This window comes from Rana temporaria, chromosome 2 (genome assembly GCF_905171775.1).
Source record: "Rana temporaria chromosome 2, aRanTem1.1, whole genome shotgun sequence".
NCBI classification, from domain to species: Eukaryota; Metazoa; Chordata; class Amphibia; order Anura; family Ranidae; genus Rana; species Rana temporaria.
Window position 1 is genome coordinate 366,684,083 of NC_053490.1, and position 21,777 is coordinate 366,705,859.

At 42.9% G+C, this 21,777-nt stretch overlaps 1 protein-coding gene across 1 annotated transcript in view; it reads left to right on the plus strand.

The window, feature by feature from the left end:
- The window catches only part of LOC120927192 (acidic mammalian chitinase-like), a 32,100-nt gene extending 11,644 nt beyond the window's left edge, over positions 1–20,456 (plus strand). The window contains exons 4-11 of the mRNA XM_040337703.1: positions 2,220–2,276; positions 2,406–2,571; positions 6,703–6,827; positions 8,719–8,842; positions 10,601–10,786; positions 16,844–16,960; positions 19,303–19,432; positions 20,065–20,456. Of these exons, the coding sequence (XP_040193637.1) occupies positions 2,220–2,276; positions 2,406–2,571; positions 6,703–6,827; positions 8,719–8,842; positions 10,601–10,786; positions 16,844–16,960; positions 19,303–19,432; positions 20,065–20,390 (1,231 nt within the window). The 3' untranslated portion in view covers positions 20,391–20,456. The remainder of the gene's footprint in view (positions 1–2,219; positions 2,277–2,405; positions 2,572–6,702; positions 6,828–8,718; positions 8,843–10,600; positions 10,787–16,843; positions 16,961–19,302; positions 19,433–20,064) is intronic.
- The last annotated feature ends 1,321 nt before the right edge of the window (positions 20,457–21,777 follow it).

Below are 21,777 nucleotides of genomic sequence, written 5' to 3' on the forward strand. Positions count from 1 at the left end.
ATACGCCGGAGAAAACTAGAAGTTACGCGGCGTATCAATAGATACGCCAGCGTAACTTCTTTGAGGATCTGGCCCTGTGTGTTCTTGAAGTTATCTTTACATTGAAAATACTGCCTTCCTGAATCCTATTAACACCCTTAATAGATTCAGACATTTCAGTCATGTATTTCTTTCCCTAAGCTTGTGCATAATACATTTCTGTTGTCTCTCCTGATGTGTTTTACCCCTCAGACCTTTCACCATTTCTCTTGTCCATATCTGGACTTAATCTATCTCATCAATATATTTTTGTTAGTGAGGCCTCCAGCAAAGACTTTGGCCCAGATTCTCAAAGGACTTACGACGGCGCAGCGCCATGTACGCCGTCGTAAGTCCTAATCTGACCCGTCGTATCTATGCGACTGATTCTTAGAATCAGTTACGCATAGATATCCATTAGATCCGACAGGCGTAAGTCTCTTACGCCGTCGGATCTAAACTGCATTTTTTTTTCACCGCTAGGTGGCGCTTCCGTTGAATTCCGCGTTGAGTATGCAAATTAGCTAGATACGCAAATTCCCGAACATACGCGCGGCCGACGCAGTAAAGTTACGACGTTTACGTTAGGCTTTTCCCGGCGTAATGTTGCCCCTGCTATATGGTGGCATAAGTGCGGCGCAACAATGTTAAGTATGACCGTCGTTCCCGCGTCGAAATTTGAAAAAGTTACGTGGTTTGTGTAAGTCGTCCGTGAATGGGGCTGGACGTCATTTACGTTCACGTCGAAACCAATGATGTCCTTGCGGCATACTTTGGAGCAATGCACACTGGGAAATTCCACGGACCGCGCATGTGCCGTTACGAAAAAACGTCAATCACGTCGGGTCACAGTAGTTTTGCATAAAACAGGCCCCCCTGATCCAAATTTGAATTAGGTGGGCTTACGCCGGCCGATTTACGCTATGCCGCCACAACTTACGGAGCAAGTGCTTTGAGAATACAGAACTTGCCCGTCTAAGTTGCGGAGGCGTAACGTAAATCGGATACGTTACGCCGCCGCAAGGATACGCCATTCTACAAGAATCTGGCCCTTTCTTTCTTCTGCTGGAGTCATTCCTCTATTGATGCTCCCTAGAGTTCTGTTCACTTTCTCCAATGCCTGGCAAAACTAGTTTCTCTTTTTGCAGTTATCTGAAATAAGCACTCCCAAATCTTTTTTTCTATACATTCAGTTTGTACTTTTTTAAATTTGCATTGAGGTTTATACCCTACCATATTGAGAATTTTGTTTTAGTGATTTGTTTGTTTTAGTGATTTATGATATGATTTTTCAAGTTCTATTTAGTTTTTAGTATCATTGTTTAGCTTTAATGTTGTAAAGTTCATTTTGTTTGCAGCCCCTGGTTCAGCATGTAATTATATACCTAAAAAAATTTACTAAATGGTGTCATTGTTGCCAAAATGTTTCTAGACCTGCACATTTAATATGGTGTTTGGTCTACTGTATTGGAAATGGACAAATTTAGCAGCATGTGCACTCTAATTGGTTTTGCTAGCACATGGGTAAGATAGTTGCTTTGTATCATTAGTAACATTATGGAGTTTATTTACTAAAAACTGAAGAGTGCAACATTTGGTTCAGGTCTGCATAATAACCAATCAGCTTCTAACTTTAGCTTGTTCATTTAAGCTTTGGCAATAAAACCTGGACGTTGATTGGTTTCTATGCAGAGTTTCACCAGATTTAGTATTCTCCAGTTTTAGAACTCAACCCCTATGTGTCTTTTATAAGAATCTCTGGCTTCATTGTCTCAGCTGAATTCAGAATACCTGAAATAAGCTGAATAAGGACCTCATTTCCGCTTCTTGCATTTTCCATTCTGTACTAATATTTGTTGCTAAGAACAGCGTTATACTGTATGTGGGGTGGTTGATAACCAACCCCAAAAACTACATTACATTTTTTTCTTTCTTTCTTTTTCTTTCTCACTTTACGAATAGACTTAAAAACCCCTAGCAAATAGATCTGAAGACTGCAGCGGCTTTATAAAATTCCCTATCAAGTTTCATTCTTCATTCACTGGGAAATTAAATACACAATCTGATTGGCTGATGTGGAGAACCTACTCACTTTTGAAAAGCTTTCCAGCTTTAGTTCTATTATCCACTCTGTGCCAGCTATTATTAAACACCTGTTGTCTGAAATGAATGTTTAATCTATGCCCTGTTCTTTGTTCCAGGAATCCAAAGTTGGTAACATTACTGGCAATTGGTGGTTGGAACTTTGGGACACAGAAGTAAGTCCATTAATGAAACAAAAGTTACGGTACAATATTTATAATGAAGTCAGTTTACATACACACACAAAACACACAGTTCATGTTCTATAGACTTTTTTCTAATTTTATGTCTCTTCACGTCCTTAGGTTCACAGATATGGTTGCCTCTGCTGCCAACCGTAAAATTTTCATTGATTCTGTGATTAAACATCTTCGAAATTATAACTTTGATGGCATTGACCTTGACTTTGAGTACCCAGGATCTCGAGGCAGTCCGCCTGAGGACAAGCAAAGATTTACTATTCTGATAGAGGTGAGAAAATAAAAAGCCTTTGACTTTGTAAGGTTATATATAATTAGTGTAGTTGTTATGATTATTTAAAAAGGATGTTCACTAAGTGGGGTTATGATCCTTACTGGATCAAGCCCATTTAGATTTGAGTGATATAAAATAAACCAATGTGGGTGAGCTAGAGTAATCAGCATTTGCCAGCTTTTATCTGGTGTGAACAACAATATGGTTATAGCTACTGAGAAAGATGTCAATTGATTTAACGTTTCTTGCCACATCACCTGCATTGCTCAAAGGCTTTGCATTTCCCTTGGCTTGCAAAAATATTGCATATAATATGCTGTTTTTCTATTCTTTCATTGTTATTAATAAAGTAGTAATAAACCCTAGGCCTTTTTTTGGTTAACACACTGAGCACAATAAAATAAACATTCCCTAGTAAATGATTTGTTACATTTTTCACACTTGCACTGGCAGTTTACAACTTTAATTTCCAATAGTTTTTATTTGCATATTTCAAGTAATACATATCAAATGATTAATAGAGTGTTATTATCCAACTAAATCAACCATTGATGACATACAAAACAGGAGGGGCAGATTACAACTTTTAATGATGTTGGCTTCTGCTCTCTTAGTACTACTTTTCTGAACTTCTGATCTTCACAGGAACGAGTTAACAGTGGACAGTGCAGTGTCCACACAGTCATTTAACTTGGAGAAAGTAGGGGGTAGGAGGGGGCATGAGCACCAGAGTGCTTTGCCATTCTAGTCTATGGGGCTGTGCCTTTCCTTTGATGCACAAAGTGTAGGGAGACACAACTCTAGTCTCTGCATCTCATGGTAGCTCCATAGGATGCTGCAAGAAAAAGCTTGAAACAGGAAACCTGGGGCAGTGGCCATGGCACCAGCTTAAATTGGAACATATGCAAAGATTAAAAGATAAAGAAGCTACATGTCCTGTAAGGAAGTGTTCTCCAACCCCCGGTCCGCGGCCCACTACCGGGCCGCAGCCCTTCTGCAGCCGGGCCGTGAGTGCGAGCAGGCGGCATGAGACTTTTCTTCCTCCTGCCATCGCTCTGTAATCCTCACAGAGCCGACAGCGGGAGGCGGAACAATTCTGGGTGGAGGGCGGAGCTGCCCAAGGTTATCAAACAGGCGATTGGCTGCTATAACTGTCCTTCATCCTAGCAGCCAATCACCTGTTTGTTACCTCGGCCCTCCATCCAGAACTGTCCCGCCTCCCTCCCTGCAACGCCCACCCTCAGTCTCCTGTCCCTATCCAGACATGCTGTGCACAGTCCTCTCCACTTCCCATATCGGCACCGCCTTCTTCGGGACAAGCAGAGAATACTGTGACTGTGATCTCTCGGCGGCATGGAGAGGGTGTGACAGCAGCAGGGACATGGTCGTCTGGTGTCTGTTCTGTGTACCTGCTGGATCGGATCAACGGCTGCCGACCGAGTGCCCGACTCCTTCTCCTCCCACCCATTGCCCTACTCACTGAGAGACCATACACCAGAGGGTGTGAAAGGTAAAGAAATAAGTCACACAGATGGACACTGATGAAGGTGACAAGTGAAGTTACTGAGGGGAAGGTTATACAGGGGAACATGGGTGGCAAGTTACATGGCTGCAGGTGGCAAGTGACATGGTGGCAAGTGACATGGTGGCAAGTGACATGGTGGCAAGTGACATGGCTGCAGGTGGCAGGTGGCAAGTGACATGGCTGCAGGTGGCAAGTGACATGGCTGCAGGTGGCAAGTGGCAAGTGACATGGCTGCAGGTGGCAAGTGACATGGCTGCAGGTGGCAAGTGACATGGCTGCAGGTGGCAAGTGACATGGTGGCAGGGGCAGGCTGTGGGTGGCAAGTGACATGGCTGCAGGTGACAGGCTGTAGGTGGCAAGTGACATGGCTGCAGGTGACAGGCTGTAGGTGGCAAGTGACATGGCTGCAAGTGACAGGCTGTGGTGGCAGGCTGTAGGTGGCAAGTGATATGGCTGCAGGTGGCAAGTGACATGGTGGCAGGCTGCAGGTGACAAGTGACATGGCTGTAGGTGGCAGGCCTGGAGTGGGGGGGGACTGAGGACTGTAATGTGGGGGGGCCTGAAGAAGTTAAATTGGGGTGACCAAGAACTGTCATGTGAGGGGGGCTGAGGATATTAAAGTGGAGGTTGGGAATGTAATGTGGGGGGTAGGCTGCCACTGATTCTGCATTATGGTGGGTTTAACTATTTAATTTATTACTACAATGTAAAAGAAATAATGCGCAGACAAATTGCCCGCGAAAAATCGCTTACCCCCCGCATGCCATCCCCAACCTCCTCCCAACCGGGCCTTGGCAAAAAAAATTCCACGCAGCTGGTCCCCGGTGCCAAAAAGGTTGGGGACCACTGCTGTAAGGGATTACATCAGTTGTTAAAGTGCTTAAAAAGATGGAGGGTTTAATATCACTCTAAGCAATGTGCCACTCAGAACTTCAGGCCAAAATATTCAACTTGCTACATTGATTTTAGTCCATGCTCTATGTATTCTCTTTAAACTGAAACCTGGCAAAGAGCAGTTTAACCATTTAAAGACCAGCCGCCAAAGTTGTACTGCGGTAGGTTGGCTCTATTATGCAAATCGCTGTCATTGTACGTCGCTTTGCCTAATAGATATAGCAGGCGCGTGCGCGTGCCGCGACATTTTCATTGCTCTAATCGCTGTATAAATGTCACTGGTTCCAAAAAAGCGTCAAAAGTGCACGATCTGTCCACCGCAATGTCGCAGTTCTACTAAAACTAGATAAGCCTGAAAATGGGCTTCATCCGACCGACGTAACTTGTCTACGCCGGCGTATTGTGGGCGCATATTTAGGCTGGGCACATTTGCCGCTCCCATTGATTTTCTAGGCACATATGCAAATGAGGGAGAAACGCTGATTCACAAACGTACTTGCGCCCGGCGCATAATATACGCGGTTTGTGTAAGTCGTACGTCCGGCGTAAAGTTATTCCCCATATATGAGGCGCAACCCATGCAAAGGTATGGACCAGGGAACACAAGCTGTCAAGCCGTCGTATTTTACATTGTTTACGTTGTACGTGAATATGGCTGGGCGTAGGTTACGTTCACGCCGTAGGCAGTGATCCGTCGTATCTTAGGCATTCGTTCCGACGTGATTCTGAGCATGCGCACTGGGATGCGTCCACGGGACGACGCATGCGCCGTTCGTTATACGTATCTATCTGGCGCTTGGCCCATCATTTGCATGGGGTCACGCCTCATTTGCATGGCTCACACCCACTTCCACTTACGACGACTTACACCTAAGAAACCCAGCGCAGATTTGGCAGCACTGGCTTTGTGAATCCAGTGCTTGCCTCTCTGCGCTGCGCCGGCGTAGTGTAAAAAAGATACGCTACGGCGGCATAAATATGTGCCAATGTATGTGAATCCGGGCCTGTAACTTTTGCGCAAACCAATCATTATACATATTGGCCTAAACTGAGGAAGATTTTATATATATATATATATATATATATATATATATATATATATATATATATATATATATATATATATATATATTTTGGTGGATATTTATTATAGCAAAAAGTAAAAAATTATTTTTGCTTATAGCGCAAAAATTTTTTTTAACGCAGAGGTGATCAAATACCACCAAAAGAAAGCTCTATTTGTGGGGAAAAAAAGGACGTAAATTTTGTTTGGGTACAGCTTCACAAGTGCGTGCAATTGTCAGTTAAAGCGACACAGTGCCGTATCACATAAAATGGCCTTGTCATTGAGGGCGTAAATCCTTCCAGTCCTTAAGTGGTTAAATATAACAGCAGTGTGGTGAATGTACTGTATGTGTATATCAGAGGCCTTATTGGGGGCCCCCTATGAGTACAGGCCCGGTTACATGGCAACTATAGGAATCCCTGTTTTTGTGTAACTAGAGGTAACCTTAAATATGTCAAAATCACACCAACCTCTGTTGCTTTATGTAGAATGGCAATAATATTTATCACCTCATATATTACACTTCAAAAAAAAAGTGTGCACTACCTGCTGTTTGGCAGTCTTTTAAATATGATGTACATATCATGGGTAACCGAACATATCTAGAGACATTTTTTGCAATGATCATTTTTGTCTTGGTCAGGAAATGCTTGCCGCATTTAATGAAGAAGCAGCAACCACAAATCGTCCACGACTCTTGATCACAGCAGCTGTGTCTGCAGGAAAAGGAACCATTGATGCTGGATACGAGATTGCAAATATTGGAAAGTAAGCTAAATAACTGTAATTGTGTTGAGATAGAAATAGATAGCATAAATCTCTTTCCCTTTATAAGCTATATACGGTACTTTATATAGAATATGTGTTGAAAATAGATGTTTAGCAATAATATTGTAATTATGCCAAGTTGATGGTACAACTCATGCCGCGTACACACCATCACTTTTTGTGATGAAAAAAAAACGAAATTTTTAACCACTAGAGTACCGGGCCATCGTCAAATGACGGCTCCACGGTGACTCTGAAAACTCAACAGGACGTCTATTGACGTCCTGTATTCCTCCGGCCACTGGGGGGCGCGCGCGCCCGGCGCGTCCCCCAAGATGCCGATGCGCGTGCCTGGCGGTCGCGATGTCCGCCAGGTACCAGCGATCGGTAACGAAAGAGCAGTGACAAGGAGCTCTGTGTGTAAACACAGAGCTCCACGTCCTGTCAGGGGACAGAGGAGACCGATCTGTGTCTCTTGTACATAGGGACACAGATCGGTCACCTCCCCCAGTCACCCCCCTTCCCCCACAGTTAGAACACAATACAGGTATACATATTAACCCCTCCCTCACCCCCTAGTGTTAACCCCTTGAATGCCAGTCACATTTATACAGTAATTAGTGCATATTTATCGCATTAATCGCTGTATAAATGTGAATGGTGCCAAAAACGTGTCAAAAGTGTCCGATGTGTTCGCCGCAATGTCACGTGACAGTAAAAAAATCGCAAATCGCCGCCAATACTAGTAAAAAAATTAATAAAATAAAAATGCCATAAATCTATCACCTATTTTGTAAACGCTCTAACTTTTGCGCAAACCAATCAATATATGATCATTGCGATTTTTTTTACCAAAAATATGTAGAAGAATACGTATCGGCCTAAACTGAGGAAAAAAATAGTTTTTTTTTAAAAAATTGTGATATTTATTAAATAAAAAAGTAAAAAATAGTGTTTTTTTTTTAATTGTCACTCTTCTTTTGTTTATAGCGCAAAAAATAAAAAACGCAGAGGTGATCAAATACCACCAAAAGAAAGCTCTATTTGTGGGAACAAAATGATAAAAAAATTGTTTGGGTACAGTGTAGCACGACCGCGCAATTATCATTCAAAGTGCGACAGTGCTGAAAGCTGAAAATTGGCTTGGGCAGGAAGGTGCGTAAGTGCCTGGTATGGAAGTGGTTAAAAACGTCATTTAAAATGACCGTGTGTGGGAAAAACGTCGTTTTATGTCTTCTGAAAAACGACAAAAAAAAAAAATTCTAACATGCTTCAATTTTTTGTGTCGTTTTTCAAAACGTTGTTTTTTGTGTCATTTAAAATGATAGTGTGTATGCAAAACGACGTTTAAAACGATGTTTTTAAACCCGCGCATGCTCAGAAGCAAGTTATGAAGCGATCTTGAATGGAACAGAGTGCCGTCGTACGTGCTGAACGTAACCGCGCTTTGCTAGAGCATTTTGAAAAAAACGATGGTGTGTATGCTACGTCGTTTTTTAAAAAGAAGTTTCAAAAACATTGTTTTTTTTCATCACATAAAACGTCGTTTTTTTCTATCACAAAAAACGACCGTCTGGACGCGGCATCAGACTCAAGCTTAGAGGAATTGGATGATGCAGCTAACAAGCTAAGGCTTATTATTATACAAAGCTGCTGTGAGCAACACCAGAGGCATCTTACTGGGAGAACAATCTTACCCAAAAATCTGGGTTTTGATCATAAAATAGAAAGTGTAATCGTGTAAATATCAGTGTATGAGTATTGAAGACTGTATGTGTTTGTAAAAAGAATGTTCATATGGCTTTTATTGAGTATTATGGGCGATAACACATTTTATCAATGCCATCTCCACCGAACCCAAAGTGACTTCTTGTGTCATGTTTGTTCACAGACTCCTGGATTTCATCAGCGTTATGACCTATGATTTCCATGGTGGATGGGACACTATCTCTGGACACAACAGCCCCCTGTGTCAGGGATCCACGGACAAGGGAGATTTAATTTACTTCAATATTGTAAGACAAGTTCTATATAATACAAAGTCAGTCTTTAAATGTAACTTTGGCCAGGCTATTGGCATTCAAGCATCATCAAGGCAGCAAGTCATCTCTGACCTCTAATGCTACAAGCACTATGTAACCCTCAAAATGACCAGCAAAAGTAAATAATTCCATGTCTATACCAGCTCAACTCTCCCTTTTACTCCCAACAGTGACTTCCAGACTTCTAATATCTAATAAGAACTTAGAACAGGGAGGGGCAACAGGGTGAGCTAAGGTTCTGGGAGAGCTGACTTCAGTGCTTCTGCTGAGAATTTTGAAGACAAGTTGCTCCGCAGTGCCTACAGCTACATACATCAGTGATGACTTGTTTAAAACTCATCCAAGCCTTTATTAGCCTATCTGCAAAGAGAAAAAGATTAGCTTTGTATAGTGATAAATGTATGTGATTACATGTACAAATTGAGAGGGCTCCTATTGAGGGTTTATTTGATTTGTGACGTAAGCTGGCTATACACATTGCGCACGGATTGTAAAATCTCCAACAACAGAATATACAATGTTCTGTGAATGGCCATGGGGAGAGGTTGGTGGATAAACGGCACTGGTGCTTTTTCCCAAGAGACCCGCGGTTCTCAAATCCAGCAGGAGCTGTACAGTAGGGTGACCAGACATCCCCAGTTTCAGGGGACAGTCCCCTGATTGAGGACACTGTCCCCAGACCAAGTCTGTCCCTGGTTTTGTCCCCAGATTGGATTTAATAGGGGGCAGGGGCAATTTCAAAGACAGTCAGTGCAGAATTAAAATAAAAAAATTAGAATTACACACCCCCGCTCCACCGTGCCTACTAGCATAGGGGGGTTGTATTTTTCCCATTATCTGTGCCCCTTTCTGATGATCATGTGCTGGTCAGAGCGGAGGGAATATTTCTTCAGTTTCGGGCGCATGCCCATTCAGCTCCTCCCGCATGTTCTTCTGCCTTGGCTCAAATCCTGGCCAGCCACCTGCCGATCTCCTTGCCTTCCCTGGTGGAGTGATCTTCCTCCGCTCCCCATCCAGTAGTAGCCGGGGCCCGGAGAGTGAGATTTGAGAGGCTGTGAGGAGGGCGGCGATGGGCAGAGTGTCGCTGATTGCCGCCATTACTAGTAAAGAAAACATATGTCCACGGATTTCATTTAAAAAATCTGGTCACCTTACTGTACAGCATAAATAAATGTATAGTGTAGAAGTGATCCGGCCATGTGATTAGCATGTCTGCCCTGCAGGGTCCTCAGTTTGAATCCTTACAGGACACTATCTGCATGGAGTTTGCATGTTCTTTCAGTGCTTGCATAGGCTTCCTCCTACACTCCAAAGCCATGCTGGTAGGATAATTGACCCTAGTATTTGTAATAAGGACCTAAGATTTTAGGCAGGGAATGAGGTGAATGTAATAAAGTATTCAAAGCGCTGCGTACATTGTTGATGCTGTACAAATGCCTGTAATAAATAAATGGCATACACCTCAGTAGAGATTAAATTTGTTTACACACTACAAATTACAAAATTCCCTGTGCCTTGAGTTCTGCTTTAATATATAGTGATTTGTAAACTGACCATCTGCAGGAACAATCAATTTTCAATCATGCTGCCTCCTTTCTTAACAACTGTTGTGATAACATATCAGCCAGGCTGACACTCCTATACCATCATTTCAATAGGCTAGTAGGTTTTTTGACTTGCCTATAACAACATGTAATTCCATCATTCCATGATTTGTCTATTCTTCACCAGAATTTTGCAATGAATTACTGGAAAGACAACGGAGTTCCAGCTGAAAAACTCCTAATGGGATTTCCAACATACGGCAGAACATTCAGGAACCCTAATCCTAATCTATGTGATGTGGGGATACCTGTATCTGGAGCAGGATCAGCTGGCACATACACTCGAGAGGCTGGCTTCTGGGCCTACTATGAGGTGATTTTTGTCTACAATAATATATATACTGTAATAATTAGTAGAAACTGCAAGGGTAATTTTTACTGCTGCTTGAACTTGGACTTTAAGCATGTAGAGGGTTTGTAAGTTTGTACAGTTGTAAAGTTGATGTCAATGTCAGTTTAGCAGTGCTTTATTTATTTTGCTACACTATGATGTAACATCTAAGTTACTTAAAACATTAAAGTGGATGTAAACCCACTCTCATCCTTTCTAGACTACTGCCATAGTGCTGATCTATAAGGATATACATGCCTCCTGCATGTATCCTTACCTGTCAAATGTCTCCCCTCTGTCTGTTATAAGAACTGAAAAACTGCAGATTCTGTGGGTGGATCTGTTGTCTGGAGCTCGGTGGGTGGAGTCGTGATGTCAGTAGACTCCCTGCCCACATCTACACTCCCCTTACACTAAATTCTGCTATGATCACTAACAACCAGTCAAAATCCAAAAAAGTAACCACATGACTTCAGAAAAGAAGTGGGGGTGGGAATTAAAAAATAATGCCTGTCTCACGCTAGTGCATGAGATATGTAAATAACCTGTCATTCACAGCAAGGGGGGGGGGCAAAAGTTTTCTCCTGTTTGTCCGTTTATCTCACTGAAAAAAGAAAAGAGGATTGCTCATAGCTGGATTAGCTCATTGTGGCAAGCTCATTGTGGGCACAGATGATAGGAAATCTTATACTCTACAAAAAAATTTGGGTTTACATCCACTTTAAATAACAATAGCAATTTTACAACAGCAGTTCTGGCTTAAAGCAGAAATAAAAGCCACCTCTGTGGTTTGTTTTCTTGCTTTGTCATCAGGATGAATTCCTGAAAGACAAAATTGTCAAACTAACCAAAACTACTGGCTTTTTATGAGGAAGCTAGCAAATGCTTGCACAAGGACTTGACTGTGAATACAGTATATGTGGATCTTGCTTTAACCACTTGCTTACTGGGCACATATACCCCCCTCCTGTCCAGGTGAAATTTCAGCTTCCGGCACTGCGTCGCTTTAACTAACAATTGCGCGGTCGTGCAACGTGGCTCCCAAACAAAATTGACGTCCTTTTTTCCCCACAAATAGAGCTTTCTTTTGGTGGTATTTGATCACCTGTGCGGTTTTTATTTTTTGTGCTATAAACCAAAAAGAGCGAGAATTTTGAAAAAAATACAATATTTTTTACTTGTTGCTATAATAAATATCCCAATTTAAAAAAAAAACTAATTTTTTTTCCTCAGTTTAGGCCGATACGTATTCTTCTACATATTTTTGGTAAAAAAAAAAAAAAAACGAAATAAGCGACTGGTTTGCGCAAACGTTATAGCGCCTACAAAATAGGGGACAGAATTATTATTTTTTATTATTTTTTTTTTTACTAGAAATGACAGCGATTTTTATTGGGACTGCGACGTTATGGCGGACACATCGGACACTTTTGACACATTTTTGCCGCCAATCACATTTATACTGCATTTATAAATGTGACTGGCATTGAAGGGGTTAACACTAGGGGGTGAGGAAGGGATTAAATGTATTCCCTGCATTGTGTTCTAACTGTAGGTGGAGGGGTGGTGACCGATCTATGTCCCTATGTACAAGGGACACAGATCGGTATCCTCTCCAGAGACAGCGCCGCTGTCTCTGTGTAAAACGGCAATGAGAGATGATCTCATATGTTTACATATGAGATCATCTCTCATTGGCCGCACAGATCGCATCGCAAACGGCCACTCTGATTGGCCGTTCACGGCGATCTGTAATTGGCTGTGTCCAAGGGACACGGCCAACACAGAGTTTCCCCGCTGCGCGCTCTGGAGCGCGCGCGGGGAACTCGCAAAGGGGTGGACGTCAATTGACGTCCACTTGGATTTTGGGATCCGCGCTGTAGCCGTCATTTGACTATAGCGCGGGTCCCAAGCGGTTAAGGGCCCGTTCACATCACAATGCTGTGTGGAAAATCTGCGTTTCATGCACTTTTCCAGCATCATGTTTAAAATGCACTGTAGTTGCAATTTGCAGTGGGTTTCAACATTAAGGTAATGACACCCCAAACGTAGGTCACAAATGCCTCTTTTGAAATTAAATCCCTTTGTCTATCTTTCCACCTCATTTGTCCCTCTTTCTTTGGTCTAAAGATCTTGTTCAACATTGTATTATTTAAACAATTCTACTGCTATATGCTAAACCTTTCATCCTTCCTCTGAATTGTTACCTGTGTTGTTTTTACGAATCAGTATGAAGAAGGATTGGAGGATTGTGGGTTTACCCAATAAATTTCTGTGTATTCATTCTTTGCAATTTGTATAACTGGGGGCATGTTAGGGGTGTGTCCTTTGCCTACATACCTTGTGCAAAAAAGGTGTCACCCTTTCTCATCTCAGAAACTTGGGAGGTATGGTTAAAATTGTTTAACCCCCAAATAATTAAAGATCCTGGCCCCCTAAAGCAGATTAAACAACACAGTGCTTGTGCTGTGTAATCTGCCCCTCTCTAAACTTTAAAAAACCTCCCTGAACCTGTCACTTCCTGTATCCCCCCTCTCTGTACTGACCACAAAAATCAGGGCTGCTGAGACCTGACCACCGTGGTCAGTGTACGTCCCTCGGTCAGCCCTGCTCTGCTCTTCTTTCTACCCCTCACCCTCTTCCTCAATGCCTGTCAGCTCCGTGTTTGTGTCTCTGTCTCTGCCCCCCATCCCTTCCGCTATTAGTATAAATAAACTTTTACAAAATGTCACTATCAGCCCCTCTATTATAGGCAGGCATAGCACACTGTATAAGTGCAGACCTAACCAAGACAGGGGCTTCTGAAGAGGGCTAGGAGCAAGCCTCTTAACCACCGACTATGGCCCAGGGAGAGAGCAGATCATTCTCTAATGAACACTGAGAACATGGTTTGGAGACTATTCCTGGTTTGTTTGATTCTGAACTATACATGTTAATTGAAATAGCTGGGCACATTGGCCTCTGTTTCATGTTCTTCAATGTAGGAGCCGAATAGTCTGCTACAGAGGGCTCTTACTATAGTCTGTTGCCTACTAGGCTGAGGAGGGGGAGAACACTGCTTGTATTGTTAATTGTGCTAATTGGAACATCTTTTGTCTCTCCTAGCAAACCTCTGGGGATGTGTTTACACTTGTGTATTATACTTTAGGAGTTTGATGCCGGCAAGTCTGACCTGAAGTGGGGATATCTGATTAATCACATCATTATCTGGGTGGGATTTGAGTCACCTAGGCTGGATTAAGTGACAAGTTAATTAGCCTTTGTTAATTATGTTCTTGGTTACAGTTTGTATTGTTAGGGTAATATGATCAGGAGGGGGGGTAATGTCCTCCTGTGATATATATTTGGTGCGTTTGTTCAAATAAACATTCCATGTTCCTACAAGCCAGTGTCAGCTAGTGTTGTATGGGTGGCTATAATATCTGATCTCTTTGCAGAGCCCTTTTGTCCTGTCATGTGACCTCCTGCTGCTTCCCTTCCCGAGTAAGTGAGTACAGTGGGACAGACTTAGATTTCCCTTTGATTAATGCAAGTTAGCAGAGGGAGGTGACCTGTCTACCCAGCAGGGCTCTGCAAAGAAGGAATTTAGCATTTATAATTTTAGGAAAACACACACGCACTGTTCTGAACAGGGACCTAAAACAGAGAGGATCAAAGTAATGAATACATGGGCCCAGATTCTCAACCGAGATACGACGGCGTATCTCCAGATACGCTGTCATATCTCTGCGTAGCGCCGTCGTATCTATGCGCCTGATTCTTAGAATCAGTTACGCATAGATATCCATTAGATCCGACAGGTGTAAGTCTCTTACGCTGTCGGATCTTAACTGCAATTTTTTTTGACTGCTAGGTGGCGCTTCCGTCGAATTCCGCGTTGAGTATGCAAATTAGCTAGATACGTGAATTCCCGAACGTATGCGCGGCGGACGCAGTAAAGTTACAACGTTTACGTTAGGCTTTTCCCGGCGTAAAGTTGCCCCTGCTATATGAGGCGCAGCCAATGTTAAGTATGGCCGTCGTTCCCGCGTCAAAATTTTAAAAAGTTACGTCGTTTGCGTAAGTTGTCCGTGAATGGGGCTGGACGTCATTTACGTTGAATGAATGAAAAACTTCTCAAGACATCAGAAGAGCAGAGTTTTGATCTGCTTTCTGAAAGACAGGTGGTTTTCCTCCAACCGAATGCTGGTTGGTAAAGCGTTCCATAGCCTAGGACCTTGAAAAGCAAACCTTTTTTCTCCTTTGGACTTGTATTTGGTTTTTGGAACCTTGACCAGATTTTGGTCGGTGGATCGCAGAATGCGGTTGGAATTGTGAGGTTCGATCTTGTCGCAAAGATATTGCGGAGCCTTCCCATGGATGTACTTATGTGTCAGGCAGAGTGCTTTGAATACAATTCTGTCTTTTACTGGCAACCAGTGAAGGGATCTCAGTGAAGGTGAGATTGATTCCCATGATTTTTTCCCAGTCACAAGTCTGGCGGCCGTATTCTGTACGACTTGTAGACGAGCGATTTGGTACTTAGGGAGCCCGAGGTAAAGGGCATTTGCATAGTCCAGTCTGGAATTCACAATTGTTCCCACCACGACTGCTACGTCTTCTTTGGGGATAAATGGAATAAGTCTGCGTAGTAGGCGCAAGAGATGGTGAGATGGTGCGATCAAAAAACAATGACGTCCTTGCGACGTCATTTGAAACAATGCACAATGGGATATTTTACGGACGGCGCATGCGCAGTTCGTTCGGCGCAGGGACGCGCTTCATTTAAATGATACACGCCCCCTACCCGCCGAATTTGAATTCCGCCGGGTGATTTACGCTACGCCGCCGCAACTTACGGAGCAAGGTGTAAGTTGCGGAGGGGTAATGTAAATCAGATACGTTACGCCCGCACAATTTTGCGCGGCTGTACGTGAATCTGCCCCATGTTTCTTTACTTTTGAAGCACTGGAGCAGCTGCAGGGAATAGATAGGCATGAGAGGAGAGGGGAGGGGAGGGGAGGAGATCGGCTCTCACACAGACTACAGAACTGACTCACGCATGTGCAGTGAGGAGCAGGCTGTGAAGCACCAGGAAGTCACAGACAGTTTTCCAGGTCCAAGATGGGAACCCGAATAACCGGCCTGGGAATAGACAGCTATAGATCCCTGGACTGATAAGTGCATGTTTATAATTTTTGTAGCTGTTGACTTAAATGTTTTTCTAGAATTAGGTTTCTCTTAAAGCGGGGGTTCACCCTGTTAAAAAAAAAAAAATGTTTTTTTTTATTAGACCATTACTTTCGGCATCGTAGCGCGAGCTACGGTATGCCGGTCTTACATTTTTTATCCCCGTACTCACTGTGCTATGGCTCATTGAAGATTCCGGGGAATGGGCGTTCCTATGGTGAGAGAAGGTGATTGACGGCCGGCCCTGGCACGTCACGCTTCTCCGAAAATAGCCGAAATAGGCTTGGCTATTCACGGCGCCTGCGCATAGCCTGTGCGCAGGCGCCGTGAAGACCCGAGACCTACTCCGGCTGTCTTCGGGGAGCGTGACGTGCCAGAGCCGGCCGTCAATCATCCTCCCTCTCCATAGGCACGCCCATTCCCCGCGGGAGTCGGATTCTTCAATGAGCGATAGCACAGTGAGTACGGGGATTAAAAATTTAAGACCGGCATACCGTAGCTCGCGCTACGATGCCGAATGTAATGGTCTAATGATGTGAAGGAGGGTGAACCACCGCTTTAAATATTTAAATTGCATTGACTATTTGTGTACAAAAATGTGCAATGTACTGTTTGGCATTGTTATTGTATTCTTTGTTCTTAATAAATCTTTTTGTTGAATATAGTTATTTTTTTTAAATGTAATACACTTAATTTGTTTATCCAAGCATTATCTGATATGTTAAGGGACCAAGAGGGATTTATTTCATTAAACAATGTATTTAGGGTTCTGAGGATTCAGGTTTCTATTTTTTTTAACTTAATGGACATGTGTCTTTTTAAACCTGATTCACTAAATAACTAACACTTTTTATTTATGTATTCTTCCAGATCTGCACGTGGCTTAGGGGAAACACGATAAAATGGATTCCAGACCAGAGGGTGCCATATGCTTGTAAAGATAATGAATGGGTTGGATTTGACAACCAAGAGAGTTATGAATGCAAAGTAAGACAGAGTTTATTTACAGGAAATATGTAATAATTATTTTTTTATCAGGGGTGGGCTAAATTGTTATCCTGCAAGGAGTCACCTTCGAACCACAAATGCCATTACCCAATGTTTAACCACTTTGTTTCTCCAACCATTTCCTAATTTTTCACACAGGTTAACTTCTGCATTTTTGGCTACAAAATTACTGAAAACTCCCCAAACAATATCTATTTTCTGAAAACAGAGGCCCTGTAGAATAAGAAGATGGTAGTTGCTACACCCTAAGGCCTTGTACACACGATCAGTTCAAACTGATGAAAACGGACTGATGGTCTGATGGTCTGATGGACTGATGGTCTGATGTGCGTACACACTATCAGTTCAAAAACCGATCGAGTCCAACGTGGTGACGTAAAACACAACGACGTGCTGAAAAAACGAAGTTCAATGCTTCCAAGCATGCGTCAACTTGATTCTGAGCATGCGCGGGTTTTGAACCGATGCTTTTGCGTACTAACCATCGGTTTTAAACCCATCGGTCAGGCGTCCATCAGTCCGATTTTAAAGCAAGTTCTGAGGCCCTGTACACACGATCAGTCCAAACTGATGAAAACGGACTGAAGTTCAGTTTCATCAGTCCAAACCTACCGTGTGTATGGCCCATCAGACTTTTGTCCTTCAGACCAAAGTTTTAAAACTTGCTTTAAAATCGGACTGATGGAATGATGACCGGTCAGTCAAAACCGATGGTTAGTACGCAAAAGCATCGGTTCAAAACCTGCGCATGCTCAGAATCAAGTCAACGCATGCTTGGAAGCATTAAACTTTGTTTTTTTAGCACGTCGTTGTGTTTTACGTCACCGCGTTGGACTCGATCGGATTTTGAACTGATGGTGTGTAGGCACATCAGACCATCAGTCAATCAGACCATCAGACCTCAGACTTCAGCCTTCAGTCCGTTTTCATCAGTTTGGACTGATCATGTGTACAAGGCCAAAAACTTTGGACTGAAGGACAACAATCCGATGGGCCATACACACGGTCGGTTTGGACTGATGAAACTGAACTTCAGTCCGTTTTCATCAGTTTGGACTGATCGTGTGTACAGGGCCTAAGGGGTTCTTACATTCTCTTACTAGTTTACTATGAAGAAGGGGCCAAAAAAATAAAAAAGAAGAAACATTTGTAATGCATAAAACTGCATGTCACTGCTTTTTGTTGCCTAGTGTTAAATTGGTAAGGTACCCTTACCTATAAAATGCCAAACCTAGCAGATATCAGGCTTGGGCAGTCAGGAAGTCTAATGATATAAAACAACTATAATAGATGAACAAGAAGCCTTCTTTGGAAGAAAAGTTGAAGTAAATCTAAACCAACTTGCTGAAATATCATATAATCTCTACCATACTAAATTATTTTCAAAACACATTTTTAGTCTTTGTAAATCTGCAGTGGGCATTAAAATAATACCTGGTAATCCTGCCATAAAGCTTCTTGCTAAGGAAGTTCTTGTTTCTAGGTGATAACATTATATTACTGTTTCCCCATTGCCTTGCTGCAATATTATCCTGTCCTGTCATGCCAATGTTCATTATGCAGGCATGTTATACCCTTGTCAACATCAAGAAACCTATCATAAGCAATGACATGCAGTCACCAGAGTTACATAGTTAATCTGGTCAAAAAAAGACACAATTCCATCCAGTTCAACCAATAAAGTGATTGCATGTAGACAGGAAGTGGCATAAGAAACAATGTTGATGAAAAAAAAAAGTTGTCATTCAGTTAGAGCCGGTTCACACTTCCGCGGCACGACTTTGGGGGCAACTCTGCAAGTCGTCCTGAAGACGACTTCAGAGGCGACCTGCAAAACGACTTCTGTATAGAAGTCGTGCAAGAACCTGCAAGAACGACTTCTGTATAGAAGTCGTGCAAGAACCTTTTTCTAAATCGGAGCGACTTGCGTCGCTCCTATTAGAACGTTCCATTGCATTGAATGGGACGCGACTCGTCAGGCGGCTGAGCCGCCTGACGAGTCGCCCCAGTGTGAACCCGGCTCTAAGGGATCTACTTTAAGTTGGAGGGCCCAGACACTGTTAGCAGGCCCAGCAGAGGAACACAGATGGCAATTGAAACCAGTGGATAATAACCAGGCAGAGGTACTTACATTTCTCTACATTCTTCAACTGTCCTGGGAGGCTTCTGTAAATTGTAAAGGAAGAACTTTGAGATAAAAAAATGCACTGCTACAGCCCAAAAGTATAATAAAAATTTGGGGCTCATGCCTCAGTATATGTTTACCTATTAAAGAAAAAGATGAAAGATTGTCATGTAATAGTTTAATCTTTGCTTCCTAGGTAAGATTTGTGAAGGATGGTGGATTTGGTGGAGCCATGGTTTGGGCTATAGATTTAGATGATTTCCTGGGAACATTCTGCAATGAGGGGAAATATCCTTTAATTAACAAGCTTAAATCCTTGCTGGAAGGTATGAGAAATTGATTTGTAAATACATTTTCAAATATTGTATGCTAATAGATAACATATAGTTGTGTGGTGTTCTGTGTTGACATTTTAATCGATTAACAAATGGATGAGGTTACACACTGATTTTTTTTTCTTTAGTCAACCAATTTAACATATAAAGAAGAAACAAATGAAAACAAACAACAGATAAATAGAATATACATAAAATATTGTATCACATACTGAAGCCTGCTGACGTTACAGAGCAAGTCCAGGCTCGGGCAAGATCACAACAATGGAGTCGGGATCCGACCACATGCCTGGACTGGCACCCGGCTCAGCCTCTCAACAAGCAGCTGAGAACTTAAGCTTGAGCCAACCGCTCCCATCCCTCCACAGCCCAGCGCTCCAGTAAGTGCGGGGTGGGCAGAGCAGAGAGCTGCTGACTGACAGTCAGCAGCTCTCTGCTTACGGAGCTGTGAGAACTGAGCAATCGGCAGTGTTCGATCACTCGGTTTTCAGTTTTGGAGGGTCGCCTGGGGACAGATGCAGCATCGGAATCTTAAAAAAAAAAAAAAAATACCCATACATCTCTTTTGAGGTTAGGTAAAGTATAATTATAAAATGCTTATTCATGCATTTATATCTTTTTAGGCTCCACTGTAAACTGCCCTGGTGAAATATGTCCAGGCATAGTTGACATTCCAACAACTACTCCTACAACTACTACTACGACTACCACTGGAGCTCCTCCTACACCCCCCCCATCTGGAGAAACAACACCTAAACCTCCAGTCACCGATCAGCCTCCAACCGATGATGTTGATCTTAACTTTTGTGCTGGGAAATCTGATGGACTTCATGTAAATCCAGTAAATGCTAACAAATTTTACATTTGTGCCGCTGGAAGGACCTATTCCATGCAGTGTTCAGCTGGTCTGGTGTTTAAGCCAAGCTGCAACTGCTGCGACTGGGCCTGATTCACACTTACCTAAAAGCACACTGCTATTTTATGACTCTCAATAAAGTTGCAATTCAATAAGTTACCTTGGTCAATTCTTTTTTTTTTTTTGTCAATTGCTGACCATACACAAAATGTATTGCACACACAGTTTTCTGTTTAGTGATGTCTCTAGTATGTATACAACAGACCTCATCAGACAAAAAAATGTACACTGAAAGTTATTTAGTTCTAGTCATCTAAAACAGTTTTCTTCAAAGGGGACATAATTACATACAGCTACATCCATTAGGCGTAATTCACATGGGCATATGGATCCATACATTTATGTGAATGCCGCTTCAGCTGCCTGCGATGCACAGTTGTTCCTTGCATGGGCATGTAGGCAGCCTGTTCAATTCAATAAGAGGCAGCTGACTGCATGGATCTTCATTTGCAACCCAGAGTGTACTGTACAGTTGCGGCCCGCCCATAGGGGGCGCCTGGGCGCCGCCCCCCCTCCTGTAGGCACAAAAAAAAAAAATATATATATATATATATATATATATATATATATATATTTTTTTTTTTTTTTTCAGTTGCCCCTTTAAGAAACTTGAAAAAAAAATTTTTTTTTCCTTTATTTAAAACATGTTTGAGCGCCGGCCACCATTGCCCTATGAAGCGCCGTGTCAATGCAATCTTTAGATTGCATACATGGTGCTTCATATGCGGCTTTTCAATCCCCGCCTATCGAGCGCATTGCAAAGCGCTGATGAGCTTCCCGTCCCCCTGACAGTGCTTCTATTGACGCTGGGAGGCGGGAGCATTGTTACTTCCGGCCATTCGTCTTTTAGACGAAAAGCGGAAGTGACGTCACGCGGGAGCGCACATCATTTCATACAGCCCGAGCGGAACGGTAAGCCGATGGATGCCTGCCTGGGTTGTTGTGTCACGTCACGGCTGATGACTTTGGGGGCGATCAAGCCAATCCTGCACTACTTGATCCCCATCCCGATTGGAGCCTGTTATTGTAGTTAGACTGCTGGGACTTGTAGTTCTCCATCTTCTCATGGAGAAGATGGAGATTAGAGAACTACAAGTCCCAGCAGATTATACATACAATAAGGCTCTGAGGTGGATGGGTGTGTGGATTGCATGCACCTATCAATCCCCGGGGGGGGGGGCAGGATCAGATAACACTGTTATCCGATCCTGCACACCCCCCCCCCCCCCCCCGGATTGATAGGTGCATGCAATCCACACCCATCCACCTCAGAGCCATATTGTATGTATAATCTGCTGGGACTTGTAGTTCTCCAATCTCCATCTTCTCCATGAGAAGATGGAGAACTACAAGTCCCAGCAGGTTTCATATACAATAAGGCTCTGAGGTGGATGGATGTCTGGACAGTGACAATTGATGG